Source organism: Neolamprologus brichardi, chromosome 14 (genome assembly GCF_056152115.1).
Source record: "Neolamprologus brichardi isolate AB-2024 chromosome 14, ASM5615211v1, whole genome shotgun sequence".
NCBI lineage: Eukaryota > Metazoa > Chordata > Actinopteri > Cichliformes > Cichlidae > Neolamprologus > Neolamprologus brichardi.
The window spans coordinates 22,688,244-22,702,285 of NC_142117.1; the positions used below are offsets into that span (position 1 = coordinate 22,688,244).

The 14,042-nt window shown below is 41.2% G+C and overlaps 1 protein-coding gene across 1 annotated transcript in view; it reads left to right on the top strand.

The window, feature by feature from the left end:
• Positions 1-456: 456 nt before the first annotated feature.
• Positions 457-14,042, top strand: part of dscaml1 (Down syndrome cell adhesion molecule like 1) — a 97,677-nt gene continuing 84,091 nt past the window's right edge. Inside the window, exons 1-2 of the mRNA XM_006795408.3 lie at positions 457-678; positions 10,631-10,951. Of these exons, the coding sequence (XP_006795471.2) occupies positions 636-678; positions 10,631-10,951 (364 nt within the window). The 5' untranslated portion in view covers positions 457-635. The remainder of the gene's footprint in view (positions 679-10,630; positions 10,952-14,042) is intronic.

Here is a 14,042-nt window from a genome sequence, read left to right on the forward strand (position 1 = left end):
CTCTGTTCTGTTTTTCCTCCTCCGGGTGTGGAATTTGCACTTGCCAATGGAGTTTTCTGTTTCCCCAATGCCACAACTGATCCTGTGGAGAATTTACTTTTACTTTCTAAGTGCACCAGTGTAACGACAAAAAAAATCGATTTATGGAAATTCTTAGGCTGATTTGCATGGGAAATCACGAGCATTTTCATTTCTATTTGAAGTCCCTTGCCTGAAAACCAAATTTGAATGACTTGTATGTCGGGGAATTTTGAAATTTGCACTTGGAGCTCCATCCCATCACCGGATTAAAGAATCTATTCAGTGCGCGTAATACAGCGGTGCCAGTGGTTTTCGTTTGGTCCCCATTTAGTACTTATGGCTCACCTCTCCACCACGGCGCATCATTAGGATACCGGGGGTGGGGCAACGGCAGCCTGTCCCGGTAAGGGGAGGAGAGTACAGGGAACAGAGGCGGTACTTTCTCCGCTGCCTCTTTCTCGGCGCTGGAGAGTGTGGGACCAGGGCTGGAGAGACTGCCGGGGAGCATCAGCAGAACCAGTCCAGCACGGAGCCTCGCCTGGCCGACCGCTGCGCCGTGCACTCTTCTTGGGGACTGCACAAAATTCCTGTGAAATATAACTGCTTTTAATGGCATGTGGCTTGTAACTTTACTTCTGCTGTATTCTTTGCAAGAAGGTAGGCTTGAATTGTGTCTCTTCAAGTGTTGCTCATCTGCATGTTGCCCCCTTACCAGTGCAATGCTGAAGTTGTCTGTGCATGTTTGTTACGTTGTCCGGGTGATGAATTGTGCTGGACTAAACGAATTAACGTCTAATACGAATGACTCAAACTCCAAAATTACCGTTAGAGGAAGAATTGTAACTTTTTTTTATGTTTGGCGAAGATGCTTTCCTGAGCAGCCATGATTTTTGGAAGAGAACATGATGGCTGATTCATCGCACGTCCTCACTGTGATTATCTGATGATATTATTAAAATGATAAAAAAAATTTGGTTCATTCGGAGAATAAAATCAACATGCCCTGCCGTCGGGTGACAGTAAAGAAAAAGCACAAAGATCTCTGAAGTGAACACTGCCTTTCGTTGAGATGAGAAAGATAACGGCATTTGCATTTTGCATGATGAATATGTGGAGGTGTCGTGAATATGGAGGCTGTTGAATAGGAGGAGAGGCTGATAAGGATCTGCAGGCGCGCGCACGGATAAAGGGGCGACCTCGAGCGCTGCTGCTGGACACAGTTGTAGACTGTTTACTCGCAAAAGTCCAAGGAGGCAGAGGAGTTTAATATATTTGCTGACTTTTCTTTTGCTGTCCCGTCGAAGCACAAATAAGATGATAGGGTGTGAGTTTGTGTGCGCGAAAATGCGCACACAGGGAGCTTAGGTGACATGGGAGGGAGGAAGAAGGGGGTCCCTAGAGGTTAAAGAATCTTTTTTCTCAGTTTCTTTTTGAATGAACACTGAACTATTGCATAAACATCGTTGTGTGCTGATTGGATGCGGGTGCGAGGAAACAAGGGTCAATACATTTTATGATAGACGTGTGAACTGGGTATTGACCACTGGCCTTTAATTTGCAGATAATTTGCCCCAGTTGGATAATTAAAATACGATGCCATATATTAGCGTTTATTTTCTTTGGCAAAATATAGGAGTGTCAGCGTGTGCAGGCTCGGTTGTTATCACCCCTGGTCTAATTATTCATCCACCATTTTCTGTGGCACCAGATTTCACTGATTGGCTTCGCTCTAAAGACTGCAGATGCGAAGTAATGATTCATTTTTTCCCTTTAAATTTAAAAAATCTTCTGTTGCCTGTCTACTAATTTCCAAACACTTCGTGAAAGCCACACAATGAAATAATGTGTTTAGTGTTTACACTAAATGTTCTTTCGTTCCTTTACGCACAGGTCTGTAACCGAATACACGTGATTCTAAACCATTTTAATCTCACAAATTAGAGAGAAGTTGCAAAAATGTCTTTATAACTGTGGGCAGTGCGCCTGTTTCATGCTCATGCCAGTCGCCATGATTGGCCTTGGCAGTGCCCTCTTTCAGGCTGCAGCTGCGGCGAGGGCTTCTGTGCTGTTTTTGTTATATGTAATTGGATTACAGGGTCTATTTCGATTATACAGACTGTACATCGCCCTGTCCCGTGACTGAACGAGATGTGAGTGTGTGTCTGTGTGTATGGTGGAGGGGAGGGGAGGAAGGGTTGGGGGCTGCAAACAGCCACTGGAGCGGAAAGAGTGCTTGAGATGGGAGAGATGTAGATAACGCGGTGGAAAACAAACTTCAATTTTTCCGTTGTTTTTCCTACGCCATGTTCCCATCGTTTTGCACGATCCAACAGTGATTTGTTGTTTTATGGGGCCGCTGAGTGTTTTATATATGTTTGATTTTTATAAAATAAGGGAAAGGGTAGGTCTATTATCATACATGCATATGCATTAGTACTGCGTATTTTGCTGGTTCGGCCGCGCCTCCTAGAATGACACACAATTTGTCTTTTTTTATTTTTTATAAACATGATTATGAGGATTCGCTATGTGTTATGATATTTTGTGAGATGTTTAACTTTATCGTTTCTTTCTTTCATTAATTAAACATTCATTCAGTCATTCTTGACTGTTGGTTTGGCGTCCCCCCCAGCACACCTGCACCCATGAGTGCGGAGAGCAGGGGGAGAGAACAAGGATAGACAGATAGATAGATGCATGGATGGATGGATGGATGGGGGGCACAGAGGCAGAAGAGGGAGGGGGAGTACAGCCATTCTTCTTTGTCATGATTTGGGAGGCTGCTTGTCATTTTATGGAAATAAGATTGAGACAAACACAGCTGAGGGCTGTGGGGGAATCTTCTGTCAGGCCTGACAGGCCATAATAGGGCCCGGGAAACTGGAAAAGGGAAGCCATTATTGCAATTAATACATTTTTAAAAAAACTGTTAGAAATGGGGCACACGGTACAGAGTGGAATTCGAGGAATTTCGATCAGTATTTATACAATTTTCAAGGAAAACGCCATGTGGTGATCGACATGGACGCGGACTAAGCTCTTGCTATAATTATTTCATCAATTAACATCATTCCGGTTTTATCCAGTTTTGGTCGACAGGCCTCCTGCAACACACACGTAAAATTAAACGTCTGCATCATGCTGTTCCTCCCACATAGCTACAAAACACGTTGACTTATATATTATTTCAGAACTTTATTTAAACGTGTGTGTTTCTCTTTCTTAACCTTGAGACTCGAATGCAGTGTGTCCCTATCTGCTCTGTGTCTGAGCACTGTGATATTAAATGATGCCACACTTTTACTGTCTTTACATTCTGACTTGGTGTACGACATATAAAGAGTGTTTCGACACAAGTTAAGTATGGAGAGTAGTTTGGGTATCTCCTCAGGGTATCTGCTAGAGGATCACCTGTCAGTGTTCTCGCCTTCCTTTGGGACACCTTCATATTCTTGAGAGTGGCCTGACCCGCTGATGTGCGCACACCGCGGGGCTGTGTGTAAATTTGGAAACAAAACAGTCACCGACTAGTGGAGAAGTGCTTGGAGGGGGAGCCCTGTAATTGCGGTATGAGTCAGACTCTGGTGGCTTCTCGGCTACACCCGCACGATGGACTCGGATGTATTGTTTCTGGACGGGAAAACTTAGCGGCTGATAGAAGTAAGACACCATCTCTGGAGTTGTTTATTCTCTGTTTTTTTAATTTATCGATTGATTTTTTCACTTTTACACACACACACACATACACACACACACACACACACACACACATATATATATAAAATTCCAGAATCGTGGTAATGAAGGACATTCAAAGGTGACCTTCTCCTTTGGCACGCCTTCTGTTTTTTTAAACCCCTCTAAACACAACATCAGAGGTTATTGCAGTCCTGCCCGACTGGATTTAATTATATGGCCGGAATTCACTTTCCAGTCTATCTGCGACGCACATGTCAAATATCACTTAAATTCTTCCAAGTCACACTTGAGAGCTCCGCGTCTAATTTTCCCGGCTCTGCCTACACAACTTTAAAGTGTTGTCGGAGACACACGGTTCAACAGTTTAAAGCTGTAGGACTGCGTGTCATATTTGGCTGTTTCACTTTCAAATGTCGCTCTGCTCACGTCCATCCGAACGAGCCATTCGGCCTCATATTCAGTCTGAACATTGTGCCATTTTGTGTATTTTGAAACACATGAACCTCGTCGACAAGTTGGTGCGAGATGATAGTTTCAGCATTACAACAAGTGAGGTCTGGACTCTAATCGAAACGATTTCCGTGATTTTTGCTTTCTGTTAAGGATGATGAGGGTCTTTTTTTAAGTAAACAAGTCACACAGAGATCGACTTTGACGGCTTACACAGGTTGCTCAAAGTAGTGTCCGGTAGCCCGTTTCTCCCACAGAAAGCCATGTCTCATGTCTTAGGACATAAGTAAGCCCCAACCCCAAAAAAGCAGTGAAACTACCACAGTCCATGGTAACAATCAACTCTCTTTCACTCCGCCTCTCTCTTGTGTTCTGCTTACTATCAAACAACTTATGGTCCTGTGTCTGAGGGAGAGGAGAAAAAAAATCACCACAACTCTGACACTCGCTTCAACAGCGGAAATCATCTTTTTGAAGTGTGAGATGTGAATTTTCAAATACCGAAATGGCTGCCTAATATTTCACTGACACTGCATAAGCTGTATGCAGGGCTTTAACCCCCCACCCCCACCCTGCACCTCAGCACACACACACACACACACACACACACACACACACACACACACACACACACACACACACACACACACACCACCTATTCAATCCAGAATTTTTCTTTCTTTTTTTAACTGCAATGTTTAATGAAACTATATGAGCCACTGTTAATACTGACACATTGCCATGCAGCAATAATGGATATCTTAATCTAAACGAGACCTCCATCAAACATGATCATATCTTATGTCTTTTATGTTTTGCTTTTTGCATGTATTATCACTGCAAAGACTTGCTTTGGCTATTATTTGACCTGAATGGGTTTTGTGGGCCGTTATCTGTAGTGCTGCATGGATCGCAATATTGAAAATCTACTTGCAATTAAGAATGTATTTATGTGACTCTGCGTGTGTCTGTTTTATGGGGAGAAAGAGTTAAAGAGGGAGGGAGAAGGAGGAATTTATAGCCCTGTTTCTCTGTGCACGTGATGGTATGAATGTGTGTGTCTGAATAAATGTAGACGAGACAGAAAAGGCTGCATTATGCATAGCGGTTCACCATAGGCAATATTCTTGCTTCTCCAGCATACATATTCATACACCAGTTTTAGATCCACTGCAAAAGCATGGAAGGAATGTGCAAAATGTATTTAAGTCTATTGCTGAGATGGACTGGAGTTAAAAAGAAGCATCAAAAGGGATACATGGACAAAAAGAAAAGTAAGAATTTAAAAAGGGGGCAAGAGGAGAGAACAAATGAGGAAAATATTGAAGGGTTCATCCAGCAGGAAAGATTTTTCACCCAAAATCACTTTGACCTTCTTCATTGTAATCAGTGCATCGAGGCTTGAAGAAGAAAATCAAAATACTGTTCATGAATGAATGAGTGCTGCTTCCTGGCTCCTTATTCCTCTGCTTGGGAAAAAGAAAAAGAGAGCCTGGGGCAGTGAAAGGACTCAGATAACATCTGAGGTTAGATATTACCCAAATAAAGAGGAAAAGCAAGATTATTGTACCCCATGTTTTTATATGTCACTTTACACAAATTATTAACAGTTTGTTATAATATTTGATAGAAAGATATTTTTCTTTAGTTTTCCAGTGGTTGTCTGCATTTCATTGACATTTCATTGAAGCTTTGAATTGGAAGTTAGTATACAGTATGTCATGGATTGTGCAGTATAATTCAGCTAACTGCTATTTGTTTAGATCACAATAATTCCTGTAATTCCTGTCCAATTTGAACATCTCACCTGTCAGATATCCTAAAGAGGTCAAGTCTCCAGGGAAGACTTTACTATTGCCCAACAGCAAACAAGAGCTCTTCGCCATATGTATAATGTATCTGTGTGATACCCATGACCAGTACAGAGTTACTTTTGATAAGTTTAACCCTGGAGAACCCATGGGGTCAAATTTGACCCCAGGGTTTCCCTAGAAAACCAATGGGGTCGGCTCTGACCCCATTGGTTCTCCAGGGTTAAAGCAGATGCTTCATTTTGGCAGCTATTATTTGTATGTTTTTGCTGTTCTGTACTAAGCTTTAAACCATTACTGCCATAAGACCCTTGGTTGCCACTATCATCTTGATGGTCTTTTCTGCTGGAGGCTGTCATTTTTGCAGTGAAGGCCTGGGCTTGCTTTCATGTGTTTTTGCACGTGTGCATGAATGTGTGTGAACTCAGTGACCTGGATTTATACCATAGAATAAAACAATTAGCCCGTTCATCCTATGCTACTAATTTTAAGAGGTTTTCCCTCTAAATTTAAGTGAGTTGTTTAAAAAAAAATTAAGCCATCTTTGTTGATTCATCATGATTTAAATTTTTTAAGGTTGGTTTATACTTGAACAGGATATCTTGTATCAGAGCTTCACTGCCTGGGGTTCAGGAAGCTCATTTCATGTGTTCATTTATCATTTATTATTTTTGAAAATTTTACCTCTTTGACCCTTTAGAAATGATTCAAATACAGCAATCAAAGAAAACCACCACTATATGAGAGTATACCTGTTGGCAGTTTGGGTATCTATCTATCTATCTATCTATCTATCTATCTATCGATCTATCTATCTATCTATTTTTAGCAAATTAATATACTGAACAGAAAGAAAGGTTATAGATTCCAACTCATATTGTATTCTATATCATCATCTTTGTGAAAGTCCAGCAAAGTTTTGGTGCTTAAAATGCTTAAAATTAAATAACCAATATTTGAAAGCAAAAGTAAACGGCAATAATATTAATAAAAACAACAACAACAAAACTAAAGAGCAAGAAAAAAACAAAATGAAATGAAGCAGGGCACAAACTGTTTGTCTCCTTTGATTTTTTGTGATATGCACCAGTGCCACTGCCCTTATCTGGCATTGTTGCTTTCTTTCAATCAGGACTGTTCTCTCTTGGTGCCCACTGCTGCCAATACCAAGTTATTGCAATGCCAAATGACACTTAGAATTATTATATTTAAAGCAACTTGAATACTAGAGTTTTTCCTGAAGGCCACCAAGCTGTAATTTGTTGGTGTAGAGGTGAAGCTCAGTGAAACAGCTCTACTACAGCAGTCATAGGAGTTTAGGGACTTTATACAAACAGTGTTGACAAGGTTAGGCGTGGCATTTCAAAATGGAGGAATAGTCTTCCAGTCATTTAGATCTCTTTTAGCCTTTACAAAAACTGTTTTACATGGCAGTCAATCTTCCAGCATCTTTTATTTGTTCTACACCTCATTTTTAGATCCAAATTCATTCACTCATCCTAATCTTTTCCATTTAGTGGCCAGCCTCATATGGCCTCTGTCTACAAGGCCACAAACCTAGAGTTGTCTTTCACTGTTGATTTTTTTTTTTTTTTTTTTTTTTTGCAGGTACTATACAATGAATCTCACATTTGAGGATGTGTGAGTTTCTTGATTCTCAGAACAAGTTGTACTTGCTCTCTTGCTTTGCTGTGCTTTTTCTTGGCTTTGGTTAGAGCCAGTTTTTTCTTTTCTGTGAAAGTAGAAATACACACTGTTGTATAAAATATTCAGTTTTCTTGCAATTTCCTGCATGGAATAGCCTTCATGTGTTCAAACAGATATATTCTGATAAGTTTAAGAAGAAAGCTATTTTTTAGGTGATATATATTAGCCTAACAGTCTTTGCGTTTTAGGGATTTTTGTATTAAATATTTAAACAGCAGTGACATGTCTAAGGACACTGCCTTTTAAATGAGAATATAAATATTTTGTAAACATTTCATGTGCACTGAAACTGGCTTTTTATCAGGAGTTTGGGAGACAGATCAAACCTCTGTTGTGAGTTTTTCATGGATAGTGGATTGTCCTGCTTAGTAAGCACCTGTTGTTGAAAAGTGGTGCTCTGTGGGGAGGAACTTTATAGCATGGGTTTCCATGGCTGAGTAGCTCCTGTAGAGATAATGTAAAGGTTCCTCAGTACTTTTGTCCACATAGTGTACATATGCAACACATACTGTCAAACATTTCCACAAAAATCACTTCATCCCTGCAGCTATGAATTCAAATACTGTTTGAGTTCATTTAGTAAGACTTTAAGATTAAAGACAACTATGTTACAATTGTGCAATGTGCGAGGCGTGTGAGTAGAAAAGTACTGACACGCAAAGTAGGCTATGGTAAACTCAAAGTGAGCTGAAGGACAACATTAATATTATGATGGCAATAGTGAACAATTGTGTAATTATGAATACTTTTTAACCAATACTTAGTACTTTATCATGAAAATATTTTACTTCCAAATAGTGTCACCTGCTAATAGTTTTCTCCCTATTTTCCAAGTATGGCAGCACTTCTGTGTTTATCCCCAGAAATACATTGTGGTGCTCTCCGTGGTGCTGAAAGTGCAGATCAGTAAGCCTAGCAGCCTGTGAAAGTGATTGACATGGATTCAAACGGTAGCATGGATTGAACTTGACCTAAATTCAAATTTTTGAAGAGAGGATCTGCTCCAACAATGACTATCTCCTCTCTGCCGTGCTCGTACACACATACATTTACAGTCACACGCTCTGCACATGCACAAGTGGTCGTAGATTTCTGCTGTTGGTTGAGTTTGGCATCAAGAGCGGAGGCAGTCATTTAACATTAACCTCTCTATCCCTTTCACCTTACCACACACTGAGATGCACGCTCGGTCACTCAGTTGCATCCGAACACCTTTGCACCTGAGAACCTTTCCCCCAACCAGCCACCCATATCCTGTCTACAATATTGCGCTCCTGCCTGGCTCCCTTCCGCTTCACACCCACACATGCATGGAAAAGAGGGAAGTCGGACATCAGCCTCCCACAGCAGTGCGATTACAGAGTGGATAGACTATGTGTGTGTTAAATGTGAAAGGAGATTATGTGGGTTTAACTCTCTGTGTCTGGCATACAGATTTCAATCACGTAACATCGCCTTTCTCTAACGTGGCAGGAAAAGACAAGGTTTATGTCTTTTGAGGGGTATCTGGAGGGGGGAAAGAAATGATGGGAAACAGAAAGAAAAGGAGGAGTTATCGCTCAGATAAGAGAAAGGAAGGCAGGTAGGAGCATTAGGTGGCAGGCAGCAGACAATTGAGAGTGAAAATCACCTCACGTCAGTTTAGGCTAATCCCTGCATTTTACTTTTGAGCCTTTTCTCATGTGACCCATCCTATTTATGTCATGTTATTAATGTCATTACATGTTACTATTTATACTAGACAGAAAAGATACAAAAATAGCCTTTATAACATCCATTCCTTTTTGTTCTTACCATGCATTCAGATGTTAAAAAGGCAGCTAGTCAGCCTTTGTGTTTCATTTTATAGCTGGCTGCTAATGATATCCATTGATATAGAGGATCTGTAAAAATTAGAGCCTAAATGACATTGGATAGTGTCTTTATATCTCCATTGATAGCTAACACCCTATTTTCTCCCAGCACACAGAGAATTAAAGAGACAGGGCTAATCCAGGCATTGTTGACAAAATCCAGGAAAAGGGATTAATTAAGTATCATTGTCTGAGAAGAAAATACTCTGGCTTGGGGCATAGCGTCTTCCCCTGGCCTCCAGCCAAGCCGAGCTCAGCACTTCTATACACTCCTCTACACCCCTCTCCCCAGTCCCAACAAACACACAGAGAAACAGAGATCTTAAAGGATGCCTCATTGCTTTATAGCTGACGAGGGCATTGTGCGAAAGAGGATATTTGGTGGTCTGCTTCCCCTTAGGAAAACTTAACTCTTCATCTGTGCCACAAAAGTATTGATATACAGCAAATTTCTATGCTACCCAGCATAAATGCACACACATACACATATGCCGCACTTAGCTTTCACACCACAAATGTTTATACATTTTTCCCTCCAGAAAAGATAACAGTGGTGGCGGCATCATCTTATGTAACCCATTTTTTTTTCCTGTTGAGAGGCATGTTTCTAAAGGACTACCTGTTTACACATATTCGATTATAGATCTCAGAGGATTTCGTATTGGATGAGATTAGACAGTGAGGAAGTTTTTTGACATGGATGTTCACGATGCACCTCTATCTATCTATCTATCTATCTATCTATCTATCTATCTATCTATCTATCTATCTATCTATCTATCTATCTATCTATCTATCTATCTATCTATCTATCTATCTATCTATCTATCTGCTTAGTTTTTCATAATAATTGTAATTATAATTTTTTTAAAGTCAAAGTTTAAGTTGCAAAGTGAATAAGTATAAGTAATATACTATATATTTCATTATTAATGCACTGGCAGTCCGTTGCAGTTTATCATGCTATACAACTTTATTCAGTCTCCTTGCTCCTTGATTGTGCACATTCTATACTGGGTGTGAATGTTGTCTCTATATCTGACACATATCAGCTATTTAATTCTGTCTCCCCTTCTCTCATCCTAACAGTCAACAGTGAGGATGTTGTCTCTACGCGGCTGTACTTTGTGAACGCCTCCCTGCAGCGGGTGACCTTCTCCAGCTCGGTGGGGGTGTCCCTGCCCTGCCCCGCGGGTGGCGCCCCCCATGCCGTCCTGCGCTGGTACCTGGCTGCCGGAGACGACATTTACGACGTGCCCCATATCCGCCACGTGCATGCCAACGGCACCCTCCAGCTCTACCCTTTCTCCCCCTCCGCCTATAACAGCATTATCCATGACAACGAATACTTCTGCACTGCTGAGAACCAAGCGGGCAAGATTCGAAGCCCCAGCATCCACATCAAAGCAGGTGAGGGCTTAAAACTGAATGGCCAGAAGGACACTTTCATTCAGGAATGTTACTGTGTTTCTTACTTACCAAACCAGCAGACTATTACCTTTTTTCTTTTTTATATGTATTTAGAATATATTATTGATGTCAGTGTTATTGTATTTAAGGTCAGTTTTAAATGTACATTAAAAGTACTGGTCCACCTACATGTTACACATACACAGCTGCTCATGGAAAGTCATGCTACGAAGCTCCCAGCGTGCAGTTTTTGTACTGATGTTAATGCCAAAGAAGGTTTGGAGCTCTGCAGTTACCGAGTCAGTGGAGCGGTATCAGCTTTGACGCACTATGGAACCTCAACACTTGGCAAACCTGCTCTGTAACTTTACATGACCTTCGACCTCATGGCCAAGTGGCAGCTGTTTCTAAATGCTTCCACTTTGTGAAAATATCACTTTGTAGAATCATGCAATATCTAGGAGGGAAGAAATTTCACAAACTGACTTGTTGTAATGGTGACATGTTATTATAATAGTTAATAGTTAATATCATGTATCTTCAGGGCAGGTGAACTAACTAACCTTACCTTTTCATGCTTTTCTGGCCCGGTAGTTGTTACCGTTATTAAAACTAACATGGAGATATAAGTATTTTGTGTCCACTGTTATGACCATGTTATGATCATCATAACAAAAAGACTTTTTCGTTCATTTCTAGACTGACTTTTTTTTTTAGCTTTACTATAGAAAGCCACTACTGGACTCTTTCAGTGACTGGATACATTTTCTGTAACAAAAAAAAGAGAGATAGCAAAACTTTTTCAGGAGAGGTACTTCAAGTTTTGAAAAACGAATTCTTGTGCCACCAAACTGGTTGAGTACAGTGCGTTGGAATATGACAAGAAAACTGATCTTCATGTTTTAAATTTGTTGAGGGCCCACTGGAGACCACTAAAGTTATCAATAAAATAATATTATGTGGACATTCTGAAAATTTTCACTTCACTAAATACTTACCAAAAAATGTCCAAGTGCCAAGCTGGAGGCAGTTTTTTTTGGCACACATTGAAGTGATCACAAAAACAACATAGCCACAGCCAGCATCTGAAAATATGGTCACACAAACAGCCCACAGTCATATTGTCATTTTAAACCAAAAACTTTTCTCTGTGGGGCTTAAGTAGCTCCGAGTGCCCTGACACACATGCAGGCACAGAGACAGTTGGTTTGGTGACCTGTCCACACTCCCTGCCAAGGTCAAAGCTGGAGAGAGGTGCTGAACACACCGAGGAAAGGTGTTACTGATTTTTTAACACTTGCACGGTGACACACACACACACACACAGACACACACACCACAAAAAGTAAAAAACACATGCACATGACCTCATGTGATACACACTTTATACAATAGATATGCACGTTTGCATGTTAATGCGCATGTACACAAACACGGACCCACACATGCACGCGCACACACAAACAAACACATACCAACATGCACACCAGCCTGCGAATAGCTCATGCCAGCAAGCCTCCTGTCTCCCAGTCTCTCCATCTGTCCATGAACTGGAAAGTCCCCTAACTACACACACACACAAGCTAACACAGACACACACACACACACACACACACACACACACTGAAACACAGGCTCAGCCATTTTCCTCAAGCTGGCTCATGGTGTTTAGTCGCCAGCTCTTTGTAAGGGTGTTTGGCAGGAAAGATTTTGGAGTGAGCTAGACACATGAAAAGATGTGAAAAGAAATCCTGAAAAAAAAAAGTAGATTTTTAGGTCATGCTAATAGCCAGTGAGGCATTTTGACTGTGTTTATCAATTCTACCTGAAGAGAGAGTCAGCAGTTCCCTAGCACACACGTATACCAACAAAATCATTCTCCAAAATGCTGCTGGATCATCTTCCTCGCCACCACTCACACAAACACTCCCATATGGCCCGTGTGGTCCCCAGAGGATGACAGTCCCTTCAGCGTGAGAGTGACCTTACAGCCAGTCTCTGTGCTGGGATGACCTTCCCTCCCAAATAATTACAACAATTAATCAATTAAATGCTGAGGCAACCACAACTCCACAGCTCCATAACCAGAGCTCACATGCATGTGTGTGCCTCATTACCCCTAGAGTTGTACACAACACACAGGCTCGGTTACACTCACACAAAATCCTGTAGTTGCCATGGGCGACAGAGGTGTGAGCGCTAGGGTGTGGCATGCCCTGTCTCAGGTGGTGCAGGAGAATGATGACAGCTGACAGCTCACAGTGTGACACCCCCCCCTAAAAAAATCCTCTCCCACTTCCCCCTGCGTCATTCTCTCCCCCCCCCCCCCCCCCCCCCCCCCCCCCCTCTCTCTCTTCACATCTTCACATCTCCCTCTCTCTCTCCCTTTATCCCTCCCCCTCTTTTTCACCCTTTTCTTTGCATGCTGATTGTGGTCCAATAATAGCTCAAGCACCTGTCTGGATAGCTCTACATTTATGAAAATCAGTATGTGGGCTGCTTGTTTTCCTGTATATGTTTTTGTTTGGGTATCTCATTTTGAAAAATCTAGTTTTCTCTGTGCATTTTTCACTTGAGTGTAACACCAGTCTATTGCACGCAACTATTTTTGGTAAAACAGTTTGATACATTCTCATATCCAGAGGCAACTGAAAGGCTATTGATATATGTATGTTTAAACTGGAGTGTGCATGGCAACTTGAGTTTCATCTTCAGTTTGATCTGTACTTACTGGAGGGTTAGGCGCTTAACCCAGCGGTCGCAGGGAGAGATGCAGGGTACACCCTACCCAAGACAGAGAGACGCACATCCACACCGACAACCAATTTAGAATCACCAGTTAACTAAACAAAAATTTCAATATTATATTATAAATGGTATAATTTGGTGAATTCAACTCCAACCAAAAAAGAAATGCTCTTTTTATGACTGTACTGTATATCTATCTGTCTATCCGCCTAGCATTACCTTAGCTTCAGTTCAAAACTTAAAAATATCAAGGGACTTTCTCATGAAGCAAATTTAGCATTTTTCTCTGTCTGTTAATAAGCAAAAGACCCAAAGGACATTTGAAGGATAGAAATTTAAAAAA